Genomic DNA, 24726 nt, shown 5'->3' with positions numbered 1-24726 from the left:
ACACCGTTTGTTCCCACCGCAACCCTGAGAAAAGCTGGGTTTGGTAGGGCCCCTAGGTGGGATTTGGTAGCCCCGCCCTCAGGCACAGCACACCCAGAGCCATGCATGCTTGCTGCAGGCCTGGCTCGCCTTTGCCCTTGCAGTTAAGCCTGGGGGAATATAGCTGGCCAACTCCCAACCTGAGAAATCTCTAAATCCCCTTTCCCAGCTACTGGCTGCCTCCTTCCCTCTTGGCCGTTAGCCCCGAAGTGTGCAGCCCATAATAATTTCCACACCTAATGGAATCATCCAAGCTGGAGCCTCCCTGCCCCGCTCTCTGTGTCTTCCGGACATTCATCCCACAAAACGCTAAGAAAAAAGGATTGTGTGGCCTCTTGGGAGATTCACAATGAATGTTAGCATATGAAAGACTCTGAAAAGTCCAGCAGTAGAGAAACCGGTTTAACCTTTTTTTTTTAAATCCTCGGACTTTACAAATTTATTTGTCCACAAACACACCCCCTGCTGCCCCTTTTTTCCCTACCCTGCCCTAAAGTTCCTTTGTGGCTAGGGCCAGCCCTGGGAATAATTGTGGAATAAATGAACTGGATCTTTGTTTTAAACGCCTCTTAACACATCTCAGACCCCAGGAACCACCGCCACCCTTTGTCTTAAGTCTCTCTCCCATCTCCCTTCTCTCACGTCCTCCCTACCTTCCTGAATCCTAGTGTTTTCAGGCCCCTGGATTGGAGGAGGAGGATTATGGTAGAAAACAAAGGACTTCGGTATAATGGGTTACCCCGCCAGGAGAAATGGGACGGCTCTTAACTACTTAACCAATGGAAGTCTCTCTAATTCAGGCCTTGCAGGCACTGTTGCCTGGAAGATGAGGGGAAGGGGAAGGGGAGGGGAGGGGAAGGGATGTGAAGCCCTAGAAGCTTCCGATTCCTAGTCTTCCCACCCGAGGGCCCACGTTCATTCTTGCTTCTCTTTTCCAATGGATGCCCGTGTGACAAAAGCAGAAATCCATACCATCCTCCCCCTCAAGTGGCAGGTCCCTGTTTTCTCCCTGGGGCCACCACTGGAGGCAAACGGTTCCTTCCACCCTCCACTGGGATTTTCACCTCTGCTCCCCATCCCGGCTCCTCTCCCCTTACCACAAACACACTCAAGCCCAGTTATGCAAACTTTCCCCCCTCTGGCCAGGTCAGTCCATCTGCAGGCCAAACACCACGTGCTGGGCCACGCTGGGCAGGAGACAAGAGGCGAGGAGAAACCAGGGCTGCCGGCTCGCGCCTCCCACCCCACGGGAGGAGAGGCTGTCGGACAGGGAGGCGTTGGCCAGCCCCCCAGTGGTGTTGGCCGCCTCCTCCACCGCGACCCTCGGGGCCAGCAGCTTGGAGAGGAGGCTGCTGAACCTGCTCACGGTGGTGGCCGCTGGTTCTGGGGACGGGCCTGGACTGGACGTGGTGAGGTTCAGCTCCTCGGGGTCCACACAGAGGCCATTGGAGGAGCGCCCGAAGGTCACCTGGCTGAGGTCCAGGCCGGCCACGGAGCCGGGGGAGGCGCACGGCACGTCGGTGACACGTCCGGAGCCCTCCATCCAGTCCCTCAGCCACTCCAGGCGGCAGTCGCAGCACCACGGGTTGCGGAAGAGGAAGAGGCGGCCCAGGAAGAAGCCGGGCTGGAAGGCGGCCCAGGCGAGCACGGTGAGGCGGTTGCCGTTCAGGTGCAGGGCGAGGAGGCCCGAGAGGTTCTGGAAGGCGCCCTCCTCCACGAAGGCGATGCTGTTGCGGTCCAAGTAGAGCAGCTCGAGCTCGGCCAGGTCAGCGAACCAGGCGCGCACCACGCGGTCCAGCGCGTTGCCACCCAGGTTGAGCGAGCGCAGGCGCCGCAGGCCGCGGAAGGCGTCGGCCGGGAGCTCGGCCAGCAGGTTGTCGTTGAGCAGCAGATGCTCCAGGACGCCACAGTCTCCGAAGGCGCCAGCGTGCACGACACGGACGCGGTTGGCCTGCAGGCTGAGCGAGCGCAGGCGGCGCAGGCCCTGCAGCGAGCTGGAGGCCACCGCCTCGATGCGGCCGCGCTCCAGGTGCGCGTGCGTCAGGTTGGCCAGGCCGCGCAGCGCGCCCGGCACGCGGCGGAACAGGTTGTCGAAGGCGGCGAGCTCGCGCAGGGCCGGCAGTTCCGCCAGGAGGCGCTCGGGCACGCTGAAGAGGCGGCAGGCGGCTAGGTCCAGGCGGCGCAGGCGGCCGAGCGCCGCGAAGGTGCGCGCGTGCAGGTAGCGCAGGTCGCCGTTGTGCGCCAGGCGCAGCTCAGCCAGGCGCGGCAGGCCCTTGAAGGCGCCGGGCGTGATGAAGGACAGGTTGTTGTGGCGCAGCGACAGGCGGCGCAGGGACGGCAGCGTGCCGAAGGCCCGCTCGCCCAGGAAGCGCAGGCCGTTCCGGTCCAGGTCGATGGAGACCGCCTCGCACGGGAGCTCGGCCGGCACCCGCAGGAGGCCCGCGCGGTCGCAGCGCACCGAGCAGCCGCGCTCCACGGTGCTGCAGGCGCAGGCGGCGGGACAAGCGCGGGCGCAGGCCCCCACGGCCCGGGCGCTGGGCAGGCCGAGGACCACCGCTGCGGGGACAGGGTGGTGGGGAGTCGGGAAGGAGCAGAAAGAGAAAAAAGGAGCAACCGTCAGCCAAAGGTCACCCCAGGAAAAATCCTGCCTGCCGGGGCAGCAGGATGCAGGCCCTCCACTGAGTTATCTTGTGTCAGGCACACGGCCTCTTCCCACCTCCGCGGCCTCACACGGGTTTATCCGCCTAAGACACCCGCTCCTTTGCTTTCCGGTTACCTTAATCAGCAAAACCCAGCTGCAATCCCTGCAGCTGACCCCGTTCTAAACTCCCTCCTGCCTGTACCACTACTTGTGTGCTCCTAGTGTGGCAGGCCAGGACTCACTAACGCAGGCCTCCATAACTACCGTTTCGGCACTGACTGAATGGTTAAGTTAAATATTAAAAGCTGGCCGGTCGCAGTGGCTCACGCCTGTAATCCCAGCACTTTGGGAGGCCGAGGCGGGCGGATCACCTGAGCTCAGGAGTTCACACCAGCCTGAGCAACATGGTGAAACTCTGTCTCTACTAAAAATACAAAAATTAGCCGGGCGTGGTGACGGGGTCCTGTAATCCCACCTACTTGGGAGGCTGAAGCACGAGAATCCCTTGAACCCGGGAAGCGGAGGTTCCAGTGAGCTGAGATCACGCCACAGCACTCTAGCCTGGGCGACAGAGTGAGACTCCGTATCAAAAATAAATAAATAAATAAATAAATAAATAAAAGTGCCCGTGACCACGTGGGTTGGTGGCAGTGGCGCAGGCGGAACCCAGGCTCCGCGGCTCGGGGCCGGCCTCTACTGCGGGCTGCCGGCGGAAGTGGGGGCGCCCACAGTAGCCACGGACCTCGCCAAGACATTGCAGGCTCCAGTGACCTTTCCCGTGCCTGTGCTCTGGCTGCCCTGAGGCCCTGATGGTCTCAGCCGTGGCTTTGCCCCTGATGGACGCAGAGCCCCCCTGTAGCCAGAGGTTCTTGAAATCCAGGAGTGTCCCATAGCTCAAGAATCCTTGGAATCCCGGGAGCAGCGGGCCCGAGCCGCCCTTCGGTAGCGTTACCTCCGCAGCCTGCTGGCCATGGTGAGTCATCAGGTGAGCTTCACATTGCACGAGGGTGTGCGTGTGGCTACCCACTTTGGAGCCACCGACATGGATGTGGCCAACTTCTACATGTCACAGCTACAGACTCCCATAGGTGTGCAAGCAGAGGCACTGTTCCGATGTAGTGACATTTCGTATACCTTCAAGCCATAAAGATATTGTTCACCTTTTTGCTTGAGGCTAAGCCACTGTATCCCAGGCCTCCCAATGTTCCCGAGCCAGGAACTCTGGGCCCCATGGAGTTATGAGCTCCCTTGGAATTTTGAGCCAAGCTTTAAGGAAGTCTGGACTCCTGAGACCTCCTGAGTCTAGTCAGTAAAATTCTGCAACTCTAAGAATTCTAAGATCCCATTGGAAGGAATGCTCTACCTCACAGAACTCTGAACTCTACGGAAATATGGGCCTGATGCCATTTCCTGAATACCGGGGCATCGGGGTGTGGTGATAAAGGAGGACAAACTGCACAGGGGGAAGTTGTTTATTAAAGAGGTTGCAAAGTTCAGCCACCCTGAAGATACTCCCCAGTGCTCCCCTCCTGCTAAAGAACCAGTTACCCCAGGAAAAAAAAAATTATATATATATGTGTATATATACATATATAAATAAGCCAGTGCCCTTATACAAAGGCTGGAAGGTAACAAAAGCCCACCAAGAGTTTTGCCCAAGCCTTTCCTGGGCCTTAAAGCATGACAAGATTATGAAATAATTCTTAACAGGACCCATTTAGGATTAAACAAGTTTTACTGGGGGTCTAAACTCCCCAGACCTCCACAAACAAGTTTATTGGGGATCTGGAGGAACTCCCCAAACCTCCATGATTTAGCAGGAGACAAAATAAGGGTAATCACCCCAGCACCTGGACCCATCTAGATTAAGTAAATTTACTGAGGCTCCAGAGGAAGGTCTTCAAAACTCAGATTTTAGTTATAGATTAAAATAAGTTAATCACATGTCTTTAGATGAATGCACACTTACACGTAGACATATAGCTTAGAAGGTATATAAACTCTGGGCCAGGTGCGGTGGCTCACACCTGTAATCCCAGCACTTCGAGAGGCCGAGGCGGGCAGATCACTTGAGGTGAGGAGTTCAAGACTAGCCTGGCCAACATGGTGAAACCCCGCCTCTACTAAAAATACAAAAATTAGCCGGGCATGGTGGTGGGTACCTGTAATCCCAACTACTCAGAAAGCTGAGGCAGGAGAATTGCTTGAACCCGGGAAGTGGAGATTGCAGTGAGCTGAGTTAGTGCCATTGCACTCCAGCCTGGGTGAAAAGAGTGAAACTCCATCTCAAAAAAAAAAAAAAAGAAGGTATATAAGCTCTGGAAAACTTCGTAATTTTGAGTTGGTCTAGAGATATTTTCCAGGCCTTTTGCCTGTAACCAGTTACAGAAATAAAAACTCCCTCCTTTCCCAGTTCATCTGCATCTCATTATTGGGCCGTGGGAAATAGCAGCCCCACCCTCAGTTTGGTCGGGGAACACTAGAATGTGGCCTTGAGGGTTTGTTGTCTGCAGGCCCTGGGGGAGCTCCAAGGGCATCGCTGTAGCCTACACCCTAGACCTGCGCTGTCCAATACAGTAGCCACTAGCCCCATGGGCTACTGAGCATTTGAAATGTGGCCAACCCAAATTGAGATGTGCTATGCATATAGAAGATTTCAAAGACTTAAAAAGAGTAAAATACTGCATCAATGATTTTTTTTTTTTTTTTGAGACAGAGTCCTCACTCTGTTGCCAGGCTGGAGTGCAATGGCGCTATCTCGGCTCACTGCAACCTCTGCCTCCCAGGTTCAAGTGATTCTTCTGCCTCAGCCACCCGAGTAGCTGGGATTACAGGCATGTGCCACCACACCCGGCTAATTTTTGTATTTTTAGTAGAGACAGAGTTTTGCCATATTGGCCAGGCTGGTCTCAAACACCTGACCTCAGTTGATCCGCCCGCCTCGGCCTCCCGAAGTGCTGGGATTACAGGTGTGAGCCACCACACCCAGCTGCATCAATGATTTTTATACTGATTACATGTTACAATGGTATTTTAGATATATTGGGTTAAATAAAATATTAAAATTAATGTTAACTGTTTCTTTTTACGTTTTTTAATGTGACTACTCAGAATTTTTAAACATGCGGCTTGTGTTATATTTCTGTTGGTGCTACTATAGTTCCTCTCACCAGAAGAATTCAATTCCTGAACACTCCCATTGAGTGAATTATGCCTCAAGGAGGAGGGAGAATTAGGGAGCAGGAGATTCGGAATGAAAGAAAAGCCTGTCAATCAATTTTTTTTTCTTTAACAGTCACTAAAATTAAGCCAAAAGGACAGCATACTAAATAAAATCAATGACCTTCTTGCACATCTCAAAAGAATTAATTATAGACACTCTGCAGTTAAGTTCCATTCACCAGTCCTTGCCTGCTAGAAACTTTTTTACATCATCATGGGAGAGTAAGTTGCTTATAAATTACTTTCATTTTGAGCATTTGAATGGAGGATCAGATAAAGACTTCAAAAGCCCACAAGTAGGCTTGCCACCTGCAGCAAAGTAGAATGTCATGAGGCTGGGCACAGTGGCTCATGCCTGTAATCCCAGCACTTTGGGAGGCAGAGGCGGGTGGATCACCTAAGGTCAGGTGTTCGAGACTAGCCTGGCCAACATGGTGAAACCCTGTCTCTACTGAAAGTACAAAAATTAGCCGGGTGTGGTGGCATGCACCTATAATCCCAGCTACTCGGGAGGCTGAGGCAAGAGAATTGCTTGAACCCAGGAGGCGAAGGTTGCAGTGAGCCGAGATTGCACCCTACACTCTAGCCTGGGTGACAGAGTGAGACTCCGTCTCAAAAAAAAAAAAAAAAAAAGTAGAATGTCATCGTGGCCTGCTACCCTGTGGAAGCCAGAGGCCCCAAGCCCAATCTTGAGGACCATTGGAAAAGGCAGCATGGTAGATGCACAATGTTTATTTCATGGTCAGGGGCAGCTCTATCTGAAATTCCTGCAAGAGAGCAAACAGTACCCAGATGTAAATATGCCCACTGATTCATAATTTCTACCCCTCCTCATCATTACTCCCGAATTCCTAGCAAATACCCCTGGCCTGCCACTCACATCCTCCCGTTCTGTACACATTACCCGGCCTTGCCTACCCAAGTCCCTGCAGGAACCTGAAGATGTGGCCCCAAAAGGGATATGTAGAATACACTCGCTGCCACCTCTGTAGCTCTGCTTGGTTTCCAATGTCTTTTCAGGTTATCTGTTATGGACACTCCATGTTTTCTAAGCAGCTGAGAAGTGGATCCAGCCCTCTCAGACATAGCTGAAGAGAACTCAGGCCTTTGAACAGCCCCTCAGTTGTAAACTGGAGCCACTTCAACATTCTGATGTTGAGGATGCCTGACTTAGCTTTTCCATCTCCCTAAAAACTGAGATAGACACCAAGCTTCCAGCAAGGTTCTTGGGCTCTGTGCTGAGCCTGGCTGTAAACAGGGCTGCTGCTGGGCTGGGGAGACACCCTGCTAGGGAGACAGGGCCAATAATATAACCTTAACTGCAGGCCTCAGCTGGAAAGAGGCGGAACCTTTTTCTATCAACCCTTCCAACTAGGTCAAGCATCAGGCATCAGGTTTCTTTACAAATAGTCCTTCATTCTACTCTCTTCTCCTTTCTAATTAAGAAAAGTACACTCAGTCATATGACTTATGTTTATACCCCACAATAGCTAACACTGTTCCAGGCGCACTGTATGGCTCAATAAATGTTTGTAGAATTAAATGATGCCTTCCTATGCAAGGATTCCTCCATTTATTTTAAAAATTGTTTGCTGGCCAGGCATGGTGCCTCATGCCTGTAATCCCAGCATTTTGGGAGGCCAAGGCGTGCAGATCACTAGGTCAAGAGATCAAGACTATCCTGGCCAACATGGTGAAACCCCGTCTCTACTAAAAATACAAAAATTAGCTGGGTGTGGTGGCACGTGCCTGTAGTCCCAGCCACTCGGGAAGCTGAGGCAGGAGAATCGCTTGAACCCAGGAGGCAGAGGTTGCAGTGAGCCGAGATCGCACCACTGCACTCCAGCCTGGGCAACAAGAGCAAAACTCCATCTCAGAAAAAAAAAAAAAAAAAAAAAAGACTACTATTTCTCACCTTAAGTGCTTAAAAGACAAGTGACTATTTAAAGCAAAAATAACAATGTATTCTGGAGTTCAAAACATGTAAATGAAAACTATGACAACAATTACATGAAGGATGAGAAGGGAGGTGAATTGAATTGTACTCTCATAAGGATCTTACATTATACTTGAAGCAATACAAGATTAATTCAAGGTAGACCACGACAAGGATGCATAATGTAATCCCTGGAAAGTAAAAAGACTCTCAACACCTACCTCACACCGTACGTAAAATTCATTTTAGATGGACCGTAAACCTAAATGTAAAAACTAAAACTTATAAAGCTTCGTGGAGATAACACAGGAGAGTATCTTTGTTACCTAGAGGTAGGTAAAGATTTCTTGGGACAAAAAAAAAAAAGAGAGAGAAGAAAAAGCAATAACCATAAAATTAAAAATAGTAATAATAAACTAGACTTCATCAAAATTTAAAACTTCTTCTCTTTCAAAGACACTGCAAAGTGAATGAAAAGATGGGCAATAGACTGAGAAAATATTTGTAAGTCACATATCTCATTAAAGACTTGTATTTAAAATATATGAAGAACTCCCAAAACTCAATAAGAAAATAATCCAATTAATAAATGGGCAAAATATTTGAAGAAACATTTCACCAAAAAAAGATAGACAGAAGATAAATAAGCACATGAAAAGATGCTCAACATCATTAGTTGTTAGGGAGATGCAAATTAAAGTAGCCACCTATTAGAATGGCTAAAATTAGAAAGACTGGCCATACTATAGGAAGACAGCAGCCTGCAGCCCAGAAAAGAGCCATCACCAGAACCCAACCATGCTGGCACCCCAGTCTTGGACTTCCAGCCTCCAGAATTGTGATAAATACATTTCTGTTGCTTATAAGCCACCCAGTTTATGGAACTTTGATACAATAGCCTGAAGGGACTAAAACAGGTGCCAAGTGTTGGAGAACATGTGGAACAGGTGGGACTCTCTCACACTGCCGGTGGAATGTAAAATGGGACTTCCACATTGGAAACAATGAGGTTGTTTCTTTAAAAGTTAAACATATGCCTACCTTATAATCCAGCCATTCTACTCCTAGGGAAATAAAAGCGTATGTCTATACAAAGACTTTGGCAGCTTTATTCTTAATAGCCCAAAACTGGAAACAGTGCAAACGTCCATCAAGAGTTGAATGGGCAAACAAATGATACAGCCATACAGTGGAATATTACTCAGCAATCAAAAGCAATGACTACTGGATAATTCACAAAAGAAGATATACGAATGGCCAAGAAACATGAAAAAATGCTTGGCCAGGTACAGAGGCTCATGCCTGTAATTCCAGCACTTCGGGAGGCTGAGGCGGGTGGATCACGAGGTCAGGAGTTCAAGACTAGCCTGGCCAATATGGTGAAATCCCGTCTCTGCTAAAAATACAAAAATTAGCCAGGCGTGGTGGCCCGTGCCTGTAATCCCAGCTACTCAGGAGGCTGAGGCAGGAGAATTGCTTGAACCCAGGAGGCAGAGGTTGCAGTGAGCCGAGATCGCACCACTGCACTCCAGCCTGGACGACAGAGTGAGACTGTGTCTCAGGAAAAAAAGAAAAAAGAAAAAAACACTCACCGTCATTAATGATCAGAGAAATGCAAATCAAAACCACAGTGCAAAACAACCTTACTCCCGCAAGAATGGCCATAATCAAAAAATCAAAAAATAATAGATGTTGGTGTGGATGTGGTGAACAGGGAACACGTCTACACTGCTGGTGGGAATGTAAACTAGTACAACCACTATGGAAAACAGTGTGGAGATCCCTTAAAGAACTAAAAGTAGAACTACCATTTGATCCAGCAATCCCACTACTGGGTATCTACTCAGAGGAAAAGAAGTCATTATATGAAAAAGATACTTGCACACATGTTTATAGCAGCACAATTCGCAATTGCAAAAATATGGAACCAGCCCAAATGCCCATCAGTTAACAAGTGGATAAAGAAACTTTGGTATATATATATATACACACACATATATATGTATATGTATATATGTGTATATATGTATATATGTATATATGTGTATATATGTATATATGTGTATATGTATATATGTATATATGTATATGTGTATATATGTATATATATGTGTATATATGTATATATGTGTGTATATATGTATATATGTGTATATATGTATATATGTATATATATGTGTATATATGTGTGTATATATATGTGTATATATATGACAGAATACTACTCAGCCATAAAAAGGAATAAATTAATGGCATTCACAGCAACCTGGATGGGATTGGAGACTATTATTCTAAGTGAAGTAACTCAGGAATGGAAAACCAAATATCATGCGTTCTCACTCATAAGTGGGAGCTAAGCTATAAGGATGCAAAGGCATGAGAATGATACAATGGATTTTGGGGACTCAGAGGGAAAGGGTGGGAGGGGGGTGAGGGATAAAAGACTATAATTTGGGTTCAGTGTTTGTTGCTCAGGTGATGAGTGCACCAAAATATCACAAATCACCACTAAAGAACTTACTCATGTAACCAAATACCTCCTGTTCCCCAGAAACCTATGGAAATTTTAAAAAATGAAAGAGAAAAAAATAATGTTAAAATTGCCAAAAAAAAAGGAATGACTATTGATACCTGCAACATGGATGAATCACGTGATAGATAATTCTGCTGAGTGAAAGGAGCCAGACCGAAAAAAAAAAAGAATACATACTGTGTGACTCCACTTATATAAAATTCTAGAAACTGTAAACTAATCTATAGTAACAGAAAGATCAGGGGTTGCCTGGGGATGAGTAGGGAGGCAAAGAAGGGCAGGAGGGAAAGATTATAATGGGGCATGATTCTTGGGGATGATGGATATGTTCATTATCTTGATTGTGGTGATGGTTTCATGAGGATACACTTTAAATATGAATTGTATGTATGTATGTATGTGTTATATATATGACTATACAGAATGTAAAAATAACTCCTACAAATGAATAATGAAAAGACAACTAAGTAAAAATGGGTGATTGCTTTCACTTTGCCAGCAAAGAAAAAGAATAAAATTTTTAAAAATTTATTTTTTTAAAATGGATAAAAGACTTGAATGCTTAACAAAAGAATAGGCTGGGTGCAGTGGCTCACGCCTGGAATCCCAGCACTTTGGGAGGCCGAGGTGGGCGGATCACTTGAGGTCAGGGGTTCAAGAACAGCCCCGCCAACATGGCAAAACCCTGTCTCCACTAAAAATACAAAAATTAGCCGGATGTGGTAGCGGGTGCCTGTAATCCCAGCTACTCAAGAGGCTGAGGCAGGAGAATCGCTTGAACCCAGGAGGCAGAGGCTGAAGTGAGCTGAGATGGCACCACAGCACTCCAGCCTGGGTGACAAAGTGAAACCTTGTCTCAAAAAAAAAAAAAGAAAAAGAATATATTACATGGCCATTAAGCACATGAAAAGGTGCTCAGCATCATTAGCCATCAGAGAAATGCAAATTAAAACTACAGTGAGATTTTCTACTAAAATTCAAAAGACTGATAACCCCATATGTTGATGAGGATGGAGAACAACTAGATTCTTTCACATACTCAATGGGAGTGTAAAATAGCTCAATAGCTTTGTAAAACTTTGGCAATATCTATTAAAGCTAAACATATGCCTATCGTGTGACTCAGCAATTCCACTCCTAGGTATTTGCCCAAGAGAAATGAAAAAGAAAAAAGTCCACAAAAAGACTATAGAAGAATGTTCATAGAGGTTAATTTATAATTGATAAAAAGTAGAAATTACCCAACAGTAGAATGGAGAAATAAATTATAATTTATTTGTACAGTAGAATACTACTCAGCAATAAAAGGAACAAACTACTGATACAAGCAATAAAAACATGTTAACAGAAACTTGACACAAAAGAAACATACTATACGATGACTTTTTTTTTCTTTTTTCTTTTCTTTTTTTTCCCCCCAAGACGGAGTCTTGCTCTGTTGCCCAGGCTGGAGTGCAGTGGCGTGATCTCAGCTCACTGCAACCTCCGCCTCCTGGGTTCAAGTGATTCTTCTGCCTCAGCCTCCCGAGTAGCTGGGATTACAGGCACCCACCACCACACCCAGATAATTTTTGTATTTTTAGTAGAGATGGAGTTTCACCATGTTGGTCAGGCTGGTCTCCAACTCCTGACCTCAGGAGATCCACCTGCCTCGGCCTCCCAGAGTGCTGGGATTACAGGCATAAGCCACCACAGCCAGCCTATATGATGACTTTTACGTGCAGTCCTAGAACAGAGCTGCTGGGAGTGGCTCGGGGCAGCTCAACAGAACAAGACCTACAGATGGAAGCACCCCCAAATGACAGCAGATATCTACAGGACATAGTTTAGGTACTGTGGTAACATACGTTATCTGGGTAATATGAACATGTATAATGCTACTCAAATTAATTAAATTGTATGGGTTTCTTTTGCTCTTAAAACAACGAACTTTGTTGTTGTTGTTTGAGATGGAGTCTCCCTCTGTTGCCCAGTCTGGAGTGCAGTGGCGCCATCTCAGCTCACTGCAACCTCCACCTCCTGGATTCAAGTGATTCTCCTGCCTCAGCCTCCCAAGTAGCTGGGACTACAGGCACCTGCCACCACACCCGGCTAACTTTTTGTGTATTTTTGGTAGAGGCGGGGTTTCACCATGTTGGCCAGGCTGGTCTCAAACTCCTGACCTCAAGTGATCCGCCCACTTTGGTCTCCCAAAGTGCTGGGATTACACACGTGAGCCACTGCGCCTGGCCAACAACCAGCTTTTAATAAGAATTTGCTCAGGGCCGGGTGTGGTGGCTCATGCCTGTAATCCCAGCACTTTGGGAGGCCGAGGTGGGTGGATCACTTGAGGTCAGGAGTTTGAGACCAGCCTGGCCAACATGGTGAAACCCCATCTCTACTAAAAATACAAAAATTAGCTGAGCATGGTGGCACGCACCTGTAGTCCCAGCTACTCAAGGGGAGAGGGGCTGAGGTAGGAGAATCACTTGGACCCGGGTGGCAGAGGCTGCAGTGAGCCAAGATCATACAACTGCATACCAGCCTGGGCAATAGAGTGAGACTCCGTTTCAAAAAGAATTTGCTCAGGGATACGCTTGCCATAGACATTATTCCATTTAATATGACAGCCATGCAAGATAAGGATTATTCTTCTCTTCTCATGAAAGAGGAAACTGAGGTTCAGGATGGTTAAATGATGCCAACCTTTGTTTGTTTTTCACTATACTGTACTATCTCCCACCCCACACACCTAGCCTTTCTGAGCTTTCATTGCTTTAACTGTAAACTGAAGAAACTGCATACTATGGTTTGAATATGTCCTCCTAAGTTCACGTGTTGGAGACTTAAACCCCACTGCAGTAGTGTTGAGAGGTGGGCTCTTTAAGAGGTGGTTAGGTCGTGAGGCCTCTGCTCTCATGAATGGATTAATGTCATTATTGCAAAAGTAGATTTGTTATAAAAGCAGGTTCAGCCCCATCTTGCTCTCTCACACTTCCACCTTCTACCATGGGATGGCGCCGCAGGAAGGCTTTTACTTGATGTGAGTCCCTCAATCCTGGACTTCCCAACCTCCAGAAATGTAAGATATAAATATCTGTTCTTTATAAATTGCCCAGTCTCTAGTATTGTTACAGCAGCACGAAATAGACTAAGACACTGCACATCCTGGTCCTTGAGAGCCCTTGTAGCTTTCATTTTCCACGGTCTGACAGCAGGTATTGCCAGCCACTGCCTCTAAGAAAAAAATACCCTACTCAGAGCCCCATGTGTCTCTGCCATCTCCTCCCAACCACAGCTGTTTGCACCGCAGATGAACACTTTGACCTAAACAGAGCTAATCAGATTCATTATTTCTCCGTGAAAATGGAATAGGCACTGAATGACTAGTCAGTAAGGTCATGTGAGCACCAACCTGTCTAGCTTTGAGGCTGGAGTTTGTACCAAAGCCATGTGCAGGTCAAAGTTATGGGGGAGCAGGAGCCAAGGGCAAGGTGAAGAAGCTGGTGTATTGTCTTAATCAGTTCAGGCTGCCATAACACACTACTGTAGACTCGGTGGCTTACAAACAACAGAAATTGATTTCTCACAGTTCTGGAGGCTGGAAAATCCAAGAGCAAGGCAGATTCTGCGTCTGCCAAGGGCCCACTTCTTGGTTCATAGACAGTTGTCTTCTCACTGTGTTCTCACATGGTAGAAGGGGCAAGGGAGCTCTCAGAGGCCTTTTTTTTTTTTTTTTTGAGATGGAGTTTCATTCTTGTTGCCCAAGCCTGGAGTGCAATGGCATGATCTCGGCTCACTGCAACCTCCGCCTCCCGGGTTCAAGCAATTCTCCTGCCTCAGCCTCCCAAGTAGCTGGGATTACAGGCATGCGCCACCATGCCCAGGTAATTTTGTATTTTTAATAGAGATGGGGTTTCACCATGTTGCCCATGCTGGTATGAACTCCTGAGCTCAGGTGATCCACCCGCCTCAGCCTCCCAAAGTGCTGGGATTACAGGCATGAGCCACCACACCTGGCTTCTGAGGCCTCTTTTATGAGGGTACTAATTCCATTCATGAGGGCTCCACTCTCAGGACCTAATCCCCTCCTAAAGGCGCCACCTCCTAATACCATCATCTTGGGGAGTTGGGTTCAATGTATGAATTGGGTGGGGAATGGGGGTCAGAAACATTCAGACCATAGCATGTGTTCTGGCTCCCGAGTACCTTTTAAGCACTCTTTCTACATTTAGAGAATTTCCAACATCATAAGTCCTGCCTCCTCAAGATGGAAGCCGGAAACCCTCTTTCTCAACTCCCTTTACAGTTAGGGCTCAGGCATGTGACATAACTTTGTCAATCAGACACCCAGTAAGACTTGGATTCAGAAGTAGGCACCAGGCAGAAACCAATGTCTGGCCAGAATGATGGCAGAGGCTTTTAGGCTTGCATTTCTGGCACCCAGTACCCAACATGATTCCCTGGAGCTGCCAGGTGTGGCCACCAATGGCAGTGGCCACAGGATTTTTGCTGGAGCTGCGCACGTCCTGGTTTAGGCATTGCTCTGGGCAGTGTGGCCTCTAGTAGGAAGCCTGAGAATACCTAATGTCCCTAAGTAAACTCCTTCTTGGCTTCAACGACCTAGAGTAGATGCTTTGCAACAAGAGTCGTGAGCAATATCCTGAATCAGACAGGCTCCCTTAATCTCTCTAGAACCATCTCCCTCTTCCTGGCCTCTCCTCCTTTTCCTGAAGAACCACGTGATGCAATGGCAGGATCTCAGCTCACTGCAATCTCTGCCTGGCCTCTCCTCCTTTTCCTGAAGAACCACGTGATGCAATGGCAGGATCTCAGCTCACTGCAACCTCTGCCTCCCAGGTTCAAGCGATTCTCCTGCCTAGTCTCCCAAGTAGCTGGGACTACTGGCATGCACCATCACGCCTAACTAATTTTTGTATTTTTAGTAGAAACGGGGTTCCACCATGTTGACCAGGCTGGTCTTGAACCGCCTGGTCAAGTGATCCGCTCTCCTCAGCCTCCCAAAGTGCTGGGATTACAGGCATGAGCCACCGCACCCAGCCAGTGACCTCTTCACCTTGGCAGAGAAAACAACTCAAATTCAGGACCATGCAGCACCCCTCAACCAAAAGGAAACTGCTCCCCATTCACTGACAGGAAATATATAACATCAAATCAAAGACTGTTTAGGACATCCCTGGTTTTGCTGAATCCAAATGAAAAAATAGCCTCTCCCGGAATCAGCAGTGATCATTCCAAAAACGAATCTCCTTGGCTATTCAGAGCTGGGTTCCATGGGAATACCTTGGCCAGAAAAACATTTACCAAATTAAAAATAAAGATTACAGTTTGTGAAAAGAGAAGGTGAAACTCATTTGGCAGTTGCTTAGCAATTTCTCTTCTTGCACCGGTATTTTGGGGAAGGATCCATCTGGAAATCGGAAAAAGGCTTCAGTGCTTTTTTTTCCCAGTCTGAGGTAGGGAGGGGAAGATGAGAAATAAATGTAGCAGGACTGCCCTGGGCTCATGACAGGTCCCTACTCAGCCAACCTCTGTCATCACCCTGGGATTCACATGCAAGGCTTTCCAGAACATTCGGTCTTAAAATACTCACCCCGAGGGCACAGCCTCTTGACCTAGTTCTCTCATAAACTCTGAGGACACTCTCATCCCTGTTCTGTCATACTGCTTTAAAAAAAAAAAATCCTCAGGCTGGGCGCAGTGACTCATGCCTGTAATCCCAGCACTTTGGGAGGCCGAGGCAGGCGGATCACCTGAGGTCAGGAGTTCGAGACCAGCCTGACCAACATGGTGAAACCCTGTCTCCACTAAAAATACAAAAAATTAGCCGGGCATGGTGGTGGGCGCCTGTAATCCCAGCTACTCAGGAGGCTGAGGCAGGAGAATCACTTGAATCCAGGAGGCGGAGGTTGTAGTGAGCTGAGATTGCAACACTTTACTCCAGCCTGGGCAACTGAGTGAGACTCTCTCAAAAGAAAAAAAAAAAAAAAAAAAAAACCTCAGACAATCTCTGTCTCTCAGTTTCCTCATCTGTAATTTGTAGACAGTTATGGGGGACAGATGTGTCTCGTTGCTTGACATAGCTGTGAAAACACTGGCCCAAGCTAGGTGTGGGCTCTTACGAACCATTCTTGTCACAGGATTAAACCTCACTAAGGCACAAATCCTTCAAAGACCATGTGGAGGCCAGGTGCAGTGGCTCATGCCTGTGATCCCAGCACTTTGGGAAGCCAAGGTGGGAGGATCACTTGAGCCCAGAAGTTCAGGATGAGCCTGGGCAACATGGCCAGATCTCATCTCTACAAAAAATACAAAAATTAGCCAGGCGTGGTGATGCACAACCTGTACTCCTAGCTACTTGGGAGGCTGAGGTGGGAGGATTGCTTGAGCCGAGGAGGTCGAGGCTACAGTGAGCTGTGCCTGTGCCACTGCGCTCCAGCCTAGGTGACAGAGTGAGACCCCATCTTAAAAAAAAAGGATCAGCCGGGCGCGGTGGCTCACACCTGTAATCCCAGCACTTTGGGAGGCTGAGGTGGGTGGATCACAAGGTAAGGAGTTCAAGACCAGCCTGGCCAATATGGTGAACCCTGTCTCTACTGAAAATACAAAAAATTATTCAGGCATGGTGGCATGCACCTGTAGTGCCAACTACTCCGGAGGCTGAGGCAGAAGAATTGCTTGAACCCGGGAGGTGGAGGTTGCAGTGAGCTGAGATCACGCCACTGCACTCCAGCTCGGGCGACAGAGTGAGACTCCATCTCCAAAAAAAAAAAAAAAAAAAAAGGGACCATGTAGAAATCTGCCCTAGAATGGAAAGCAAGACACCAGTTGTCAGAATACTGAAGTTATTACTAGGGATAGGCTGTAAAGAGGAGTCTGGAGTCTAGGATGGTTCATTTCCAGGGCTGAACATTAGAATCACCTTGTGGAGCTTTGAAAACTCACAGTGCCCAGGCCATACATCAGATCAATTACATCAGAATCTTCAGGGGTGGGATCAGGCATTGGTATGTTTAAAGCTCCACAGGTGATTACAATATGCAGCCAAAGCCAAAAATCAAGGGTCTAGATGCACCAGTTTTATAAAAATGGGATTCATCTGTGTGATATAAAGAGTTACAAAGTGTAATGTAGAGTTACTATATGACCTAGCAATTCCATGCCTAGGCATATGCCTAAAGGAATTGACAGCAACGTCTCAAAGAGACAGTTGCACATGCACGTTCACAGCAGCATTATTCACAACAGCCCAAGGTAGAAAAACAAATGTCCATCAGCCAATGGATGGATAAGCAAATGTGGCATAACTATACAACGGAATATTATTTGGACTTAAAAAGGAATGAAGGCCTGGCACGGTGGCTCACGCCTATAATCCCAACAGTTTGAGAGGCCAAGGCAGGCAGATTGCTTGAGTCCAGGGGTTCAAGACCAGCTTTGGCAACATGGTGAAACCCCATCTCTACTAAAAATATAAAAGTTAGCTGGGCTTGGCGGAGTGTGCCTGTAGTCCCAGCTACTTGGGGGGTTGAGGCAGGAGAATCTCTTGAGCCTGGGAGGTCCAGGCTGCAGTGAGCTGTGATCTTGCCACCGCATTCCAGCTTGGGTGACAAAGCAAGACCCTGTCTCAAAAACAAACAAAAAAAGGAATGAAGGACTGACACATGCTACAACATGGATGGATCTCCGAAACATACTGAGTGACAGAAGCCAGTCATACAATGCCACATACTTTATGATTCCCTTTATAGGAAATGTCCTGAATATGCCAATCCATAAAGACACAAAGTAGATTAATGGTTGTCAGGGGCTGAGGAGAGGGAAGAATGGGGAGTGACTGCTTAATAGACATTGGGTTTCCTTTTGGGGAGACTAAAATGTCTTGGAACTAGGTAGAGGCGATGGTTGCACAACACTGACAATGTGCCAGATGCCACCAAATTGTACATTTTAAGATGGTTAATGGGCTGGGTGCAGTGGCCCATGCCTGTAATCCCAGCACTTTGGGAGGCCAAGGCGGGTGGATCACCTGAGGTCAGGAGTTTGAGACCAGCCTGGCCAACATGGCAAAACCCTGTCTCTACTAAAAATATAAAAATTAGCTGGGCATGGCGGTGCATGCCTGTAGTCCCAGCTACTCGGGAGGCTGAGGCATGAGAATAGCTTGAACCTGGGAGGCGGAGGTTGCAGTGAACAGAGATCGCACCACTGCACTCCAGCCTGGGCGACAGAGCAAGACTCTATCTCAAAAAAAAGAAGAAAATAAGATAGTTAATGGTTAATTTTATCTTGTGTGAATTTTCCTTCAGTTTTTTAAAAATGTTACAAGGTGTCCCTGAATCTGGGAAAATAAACACCAGAAATGGCTCCCTGCTTGTGTGTCCCTATCGGGTGTCCTGGCCAGCCCCTGAGCTGCAAGGAGGCAGGGATGGCCAGCCTTAGGCACCCACATAATGAGGTCTAATGCAGACCATCTGAGCAGTTTCTCTTTCCTAAGCCCTCGGCTTTTCAAATATGTGCTTTCCCACCTTGAGGTTTGCTAGGAGAACAGCTACTTGGTGTTTCCAACCACAGACTGAGATTGGAATGTTTCTTTATTCTCATTGTTTTAAAAGAACTTGAGCCTTATGAAACCAAAAATAGCAAGGGAAAATATGGTCAAATTTCTGGTTTCAGCAAAATCTATTTAGCTACCTTGGCTCTAGAAATCATTCTCCTTCCATTCTTGGCAAATGCTACCAAGTGGCTCCTCGGACCAAAACCCAATGCTGGATCTTCAAAACAAGACTAGCTGGAGGAAACAGAAGTGCGGTGGCGGAGACCATGCCATGGCCTCTGGCCTCCTGTGACCCCAGAACTTGGTTTTCACCCCATGCAGGTACCTTTTGTGACAGGAAAGAAAGGATTTGAACTGCAGTTTTGCTGGCTAATGCGAGTCATAAGGGATGGAGAAATCAATGTTTCCAGAGGGGTGGTCTGCTGGTAGCCTCGCAGGCCTGGTGAAACGCGAAGATGAATATCTGTCCCATCTAAGGAGAAGAACGCAAGGCCCCAGAAAGGCCTCCAGGCCTAAATATTAACAATCACCTCAAACTGGAAACAAATGCCCGACAATAGGGGAATGGATAAACTAACTATTCAATCTGTACAAATGAATATTACTAGGCATTCAAAAGGAAAAAACTACTCTAATCCACGTAATAATGTTGATGAATCTCACATACATGTTGCCTGACATACCACAGTGCCTGACTGTGGACAGTGAAGGATTTTTTCTGCTTCTGATACAGCCACTCTCTCCCTCCAGCCTTCTTTTTTTCTTTTAAATCAAGTTGATTAAGGTATACTTTACTTACAATAAAATGTACCCATTTTAAGCATGCAGTTCAGTAAGTATAATAAATGTACACATGCCTGTGTAACCACCACCCCAATCAAGACTTAGAATATTTCTGGCCGGGCACCCAGCACTTTGGGAGGCCGAGGCAGGAGAATTGTTTGAGGTCACGAGTTCGAGACCAGCCAGGGCAACATGGCGAAACCCCATCTCTACAACAAAAAACAAAAATTAGCCAGGCATGGTGGTGCACATTTGGTCCCAGCTGCTCGGGAAGCTGAGGTGGGAGGATCCTTTGAGCCCAGGAGGTTGAAGCTGCAGTGAGCCATAATCGCACCACTACACTCCAGCCTGGGCAACAGAGCAAGACCCTGTCTCAGAACAACAACAACAACAGCGACAGCAAAAAGACTTAAAACATTTCTACCACCCAGAAAGTTTCCTCAGGCTCCTTTGACTTCAGTCCTTTTCCCACCCCTGGCTCCAGGCAACCACTGACCTGCTTTCTGAACTATAGATTAGTTTTGCCTGTTTTAGAACTTTACAGAAATGAAATCAAGGCTGGGTGCAGTGGTTCACGCCTGCAATCCCAGCACTTTGGGAGGCCAAGACAGGTGGATCACCTGAGGTCAGGAGTTCGAAAACAGCCTGGCCAACATGACAAAACCCCATGCCTATTAAAAATACAAAAATTAGCAGAGCATGGTGGGGGGCACCTGTAATCCCAGCTACTCAGGAGGCTGAGGCACGAGAATCACGTGAACCTGGGAGGCGGAGGTTGCAGTGAGCCGAGATCACGCCACTGCACTCCAGCCTGGGCAACAGAGCAAGACTCTGTCTCAAAAGGAAATGAAATCAAATGCTTATTTTGCACAACCTTCTGTAAAGTTCATCCATGTGGTCATGAATATCAGTTGATCATTCCTTTCTATTGCTGAGCAGTATTTCCCTGGATAGAGGTGCCTCAATTTGTTTATTCACTCACCTGTTGATGGACATTTGCATTGCTTCTAGTTTCAGCCTATCGTGACCAAAGCTGTGACATGTGTTTTTGTTTCTCATTTATCTAGTAGTGGGATGGCTGAGTTATATGATAAGTATGTATTTCACTTTCTAAGAAACTACCAAACAGTTCTTCAAAATGGTTGCACCATTATACATTCCCAGCAGCAATGTATGGGAGTTCCAGTTACTCCACATCCTCACCAACATTTGGTGTTGTCAGTGTTTTAAATTGTAGCCATTCTTGGCTGGGCATCGTGGCTCACACCTCTAATCCCAGCACTTTGGGAGGCCGAGGCAGCCTCACTTGAGCCTGTCACTTGAGGCCAGGAGTTTGAGACCAGCCTGGCCAACGTGGCAAAACCCCATCTCTACTAAAAATGCAAAAATTATGACTGGGCGCAGTGGCTCACACCTGTAATCCCAGCACTTTGGGAGGCCGAGGTGGGCAGATCACTTGAGGTCAGGAGTTCAAGACCAGCCTGGCCAACATGGCAAAACCCCCTCTCTACTAAAAATACCAAAAAAAAAAAAGTATATATATATATATATATTAGCCAGGTGTGGTGGCTCACGCCAGCAATCCCAGCTACTCAGGAGGCTGAGGCACGAGAATCACTTGAACCCAGGAGGCAGAGGTTGCAGTGAGTCGAGATAGTACCACTGCACTTCAGCCTGGTCGACAGAGGGAGACCCTGTCTCAAAAAAAAAAAAAAAAAGTAGCCATTCTAGTTGTGTGAGTGGCATCTCATTGTGATTTTATTTTCCTATAGACTTCCTTTAAAATGCAAATCTTGGTGGGGCACGGTGGCTCACACCTGTAATCCCAGCACTTTGGAAGGCCAAGGCAGGCAGATCACTTGAGGCCATGAGTTCAAGACCAGCCTAGCCAACATGGTGAAACCCCATCTCTACTAAACACACAAAAATTAGCCAGGTGTGGTGGTGGCGCATCCCAACTACTCTGGAGACTGAGGCATGAGAATCACTTGAACCCAGGAGGCAGAGGTTGCAGTGAGCCGAGATCATGCCACTGCACTCCAGCCTGGGCAACAGAGCGAGACCCTGTCTCAAAAGAAACACACAAAAAAAACACAAACACACAACCCCTGACTCTCTTTGAAGACTCAGTGTAGAGGAAGTCACATGTGAAAGACCCTGTAAAGGAAGTTAAGGGGTTCAGATATTATGCTGTGAACAGCGGGAAGACCCCAGGGGTTAACATGGGGGGAGGAGGTGGAGGTATTTGCACTTATGCATCTGAGAAGTGGGGCACTTCCAGGAGCCCTGTGTGTCCAGAGGAGAATTTCTCTTGCCCCAAATTTCCCTGCTGCAAGCCACTTCTGATTTCTCCAAGGTCTTGTTTTGTGAGGCTCACTTGGTCATTTTTTTTTCTGGCCAAGGAGGTAGAGCACTATCCCTGCCTGCTTCTCGGGAACATATTGTCCGTATTGCTTGTGACTCGCAGTCAGAGAAATATTCTCTGTGCTTGCTAGAGTGTGTTTTAAATTAAAGTGCCAGGGGATGTGGAGATGGTCATTAATTTTAAGTGCATCTATTGTTAGCAAATGATGTCACCGCTGAGCTCTCCAACTTGTCACAAGAAGTCTGGATATATTTCGGGTTTCTGTAGCAGGGACAGTTCCTGTTTTGAAGTGTGCAGGCTATGAATACTGTCTGCTTTCTGTGAGGAACGGTAGAGCTTTTGGTGCACGTTTAAAATGATACTGGCTGTTGGAAGCAAACATTGTGCCCCAATGAGTCAATCAAGTTTCATATTTTTTTCAAGGTAGGAGGAATGGCAAGAAGTTGGCTGTTAGTAATTATATAAATATCAACCTCTGTTCTTTAGAACCTCCTCGAGGTAGGAAGTCATGTCCTATTTATCACAGTGTTCTATGTGCCTTGCTCCAATTTTTTTTATTGCTTATTTATTGAATCTCTTATAAAAGAATTTTCTCAAGGACAAAGAGCATGCTATTATATCCCTCATAAATATCCCTCGAGTGTTTTGAAGGCACACAGTGTATGCCTGTTGGTTGACTGAACAGAGCAAGTTCCGGTTTTTGAAAAGGTGGAATAAAGAGGAAGAAAACTCCATTACTCCCGTTTTAGATGATCTGGTAAAATGTTCTCTACCAGCATCACATACAGAGGTCTATTACATAGATCATCATATCTCAAATAATTAAATTCACTTGAGGGTCAGAAAAAAACAGATTCTTTGTGTAGAATCATTTACTGAAGAATTTAAAGGATTTTTCCTTGGGCTATCTCAGTCAGATTGGAACAGCTAGAGCCGGGGAAAATATTTCCTAATAAGTCTTCTTGGTATATTAAAGTGCACATAACAGAGCAAGAAACTTTGAAAAATAACTTCAATATCCATAATCCTATAATTCCAAGGCATTTTTCATTTTTTATTTTTCCTTTAGGAAGGTGGTTTTTTAAAGGGACTTTTGTTTTTAACTAAATGAGCTTAAAATAATGTGATTAGAAACCACTGTAGGCCGGGCACGGTGGTTCATGCCTGCAATCCCAGCACTTTGGGAGGCCGAGACAGGCAGATCACCTGAGGTTAGGAGTTCAAGACCAGCCTGGGCAATATGGCGAAACCCCGTCTTTACTAACAATACAAAAAATTAGCTGGGCGTGGTGGCAGGTGCCTATAGTTCCAGCTACTCAGGAGGCTGAGGCACGAGAATCACTTGAACCCGGGAGGCGGAGGTTGCAGTGAGCCAAGATCCATGCCACTGTACCCCAGCTTGGGCGAGAGTGAGACTCTGTCTCAAAAAAAAAAGAAAAGAAAAGAAAAGAAAAAACCACTGTATGGTGGCTCACACCTGTAATCCCAGCACTTTGGGAGGCCGAGGTGGGCAGATCACGAGGTCAGGAGATCGAGACCATCCTGGCTAACACGGTGAAACCCCGTCTCTACTAAAAATACAAAAAATTAGCCAGGCGTGGTGGCAGGCGCCTGTAGTCCCAGCTACTCGGGAGGCTAAGGCAGGAGAATGGCATGAACCCGGGAGGTGGAGCTTGCAGTGAGCCGAGATCGGGCCACTGTACTCCAGCCTGGACGACAAAGCGACACTCCATCTCAAAAAAAAAAAAAAAAAAAACACCGTAGCACTGTAGCTTTTGTTTATCACACCAATGAATTCATATCTGAAATTAGAATAAGAAAATCACCAAGAGGACTATTTCATATATTCGGCTCAGGAGTTTTGTTTTTAGCAAACAAAAATCCCCACCACCTGCTGTTTTCTTGCTTTCTCTATCCCCTCCCCCACGATCACAGGGTCAGTGAAACCTGATCAGAAGTGTCCAGATACCGCTGTCCCAGAAGCCACTTTAAAGACTCTTTGGGCAGAAGCTCTGTGGCTTCCACCCCTCTTCCCAACCCCTGCACCCACCAGCAGGAGAACTCACCATGCAGAAGCAGGACCAGCATCCCTCGGCCTTTCATCCACCCAGTGGCTTAGGACCACCCAGCCGTGGGATCCCTACCTGAGGGGAGAAAGGACAGGTTACCCAGTGCCCAGGAGGGCCCCATGAGAACCCTCCCATGCCTCCACACTTCCTCCTGAATGCCCTGCCTTTCTTTCTTCCTCACATTCCTTCCTTCTTAATGATCCTAGTGTTGGGCTAAGAGAAACCAGTAACAACAGGCAATCAGAAGCTCCCCGCAAATGGACAGCTTGGATCTATTAGGAAACCCTTTGTCAGGCTACAGCCCTGACAGCAACTCAGATGGCATCACTGACAACCCAGCAAGGAAATGGATGGAGAGGAAACCCCTGCAGAGAAGCGTTAGTGAATGGTCCTCAAATGTTGCTTACCGTCCTGGGAGTCTGCCTGGTCCCGCTCCTCTGAGGTGCCCCTCCACTCCCTCAGCCCATCCATCTCCCAAGTCAAGCAGCCACAGATGCTAAAAATGGTTTGAGAGAGAAGTAAAGGTGGGGGTTGGGGGATGGGAGCAAGGGGTGAAGAGGAATAGTTGCTTGTGCAGGTTT

General features: G+C 47.3%; 1 protein-coding gene and 1 pseudogene across 3 annotated transcripts; one reads left to right on the top strand and one right to left on the bottom strand.

The window, feature by feature from the left end:
* Window positions 1–429: 429 nt before the first annotated feature.
* On the bottom strand, window positions 430–24726 carry NYX (nyctalopin). 3 transcript variants are annotated; one of them, XM_054472705.1, is made up of 3 exons: window positions 24553–24726; window positions 24143–24220; window positions 430–2595 (listed from the first exon to the last, which is right to left on the bottom strand). In XM_054472705.1, exons 2-3 carry the CDS (start codon window positions 24177–24179, stop codon window positions 1187–1189), a joined length of 1446 nt encoding a protein of 481 aa, XP_054328680.1. In that variant the 5' UTR covers window positions 24180–24220; window positions 24553–24726; the 3' UTR covers window positions 430–1186. The 3 variants fall into 3 exon arrangements, with proteins under 3 accessions (XP_054328680.1, XP_054328681.1, XP_054328682.1); XM_054472707.1 differs by lacking the exons at window positions 24143–24220; window positions 24553–24726 and adding exons at window positions 8636–8639; window positions 9632–9649 and having other exon boundaries at window positions 1187–2595; XM_054472706.1 differs by having other exon boundaries at window positions 24143–24726.
* Window positions 2963–3827, top strand: LOC129025394 (gem-associated protein 7-like; annotated as a pseudogene).

Source organism: Pongo pygmaeus, chromosome X (assembly GCF_028885625.2).
Source record: "Pongo pygmaeus isolate AG05252 chromosome X, NHGRI_mPonPyg2-v2.0_pri, whole genome shotgun sequence".
Taxonomy (NCBI): Eukaryota; Metazoa; Chordata; class Mammalia; order Primates; family Hominidae; genus Pongo; species Pongo pygmaeus.
The sequence above is the reverse complement of the archived record's forward strand: the minus strand, read 5'-3'. Positions and strand labels throughout refer to the sequence as shown.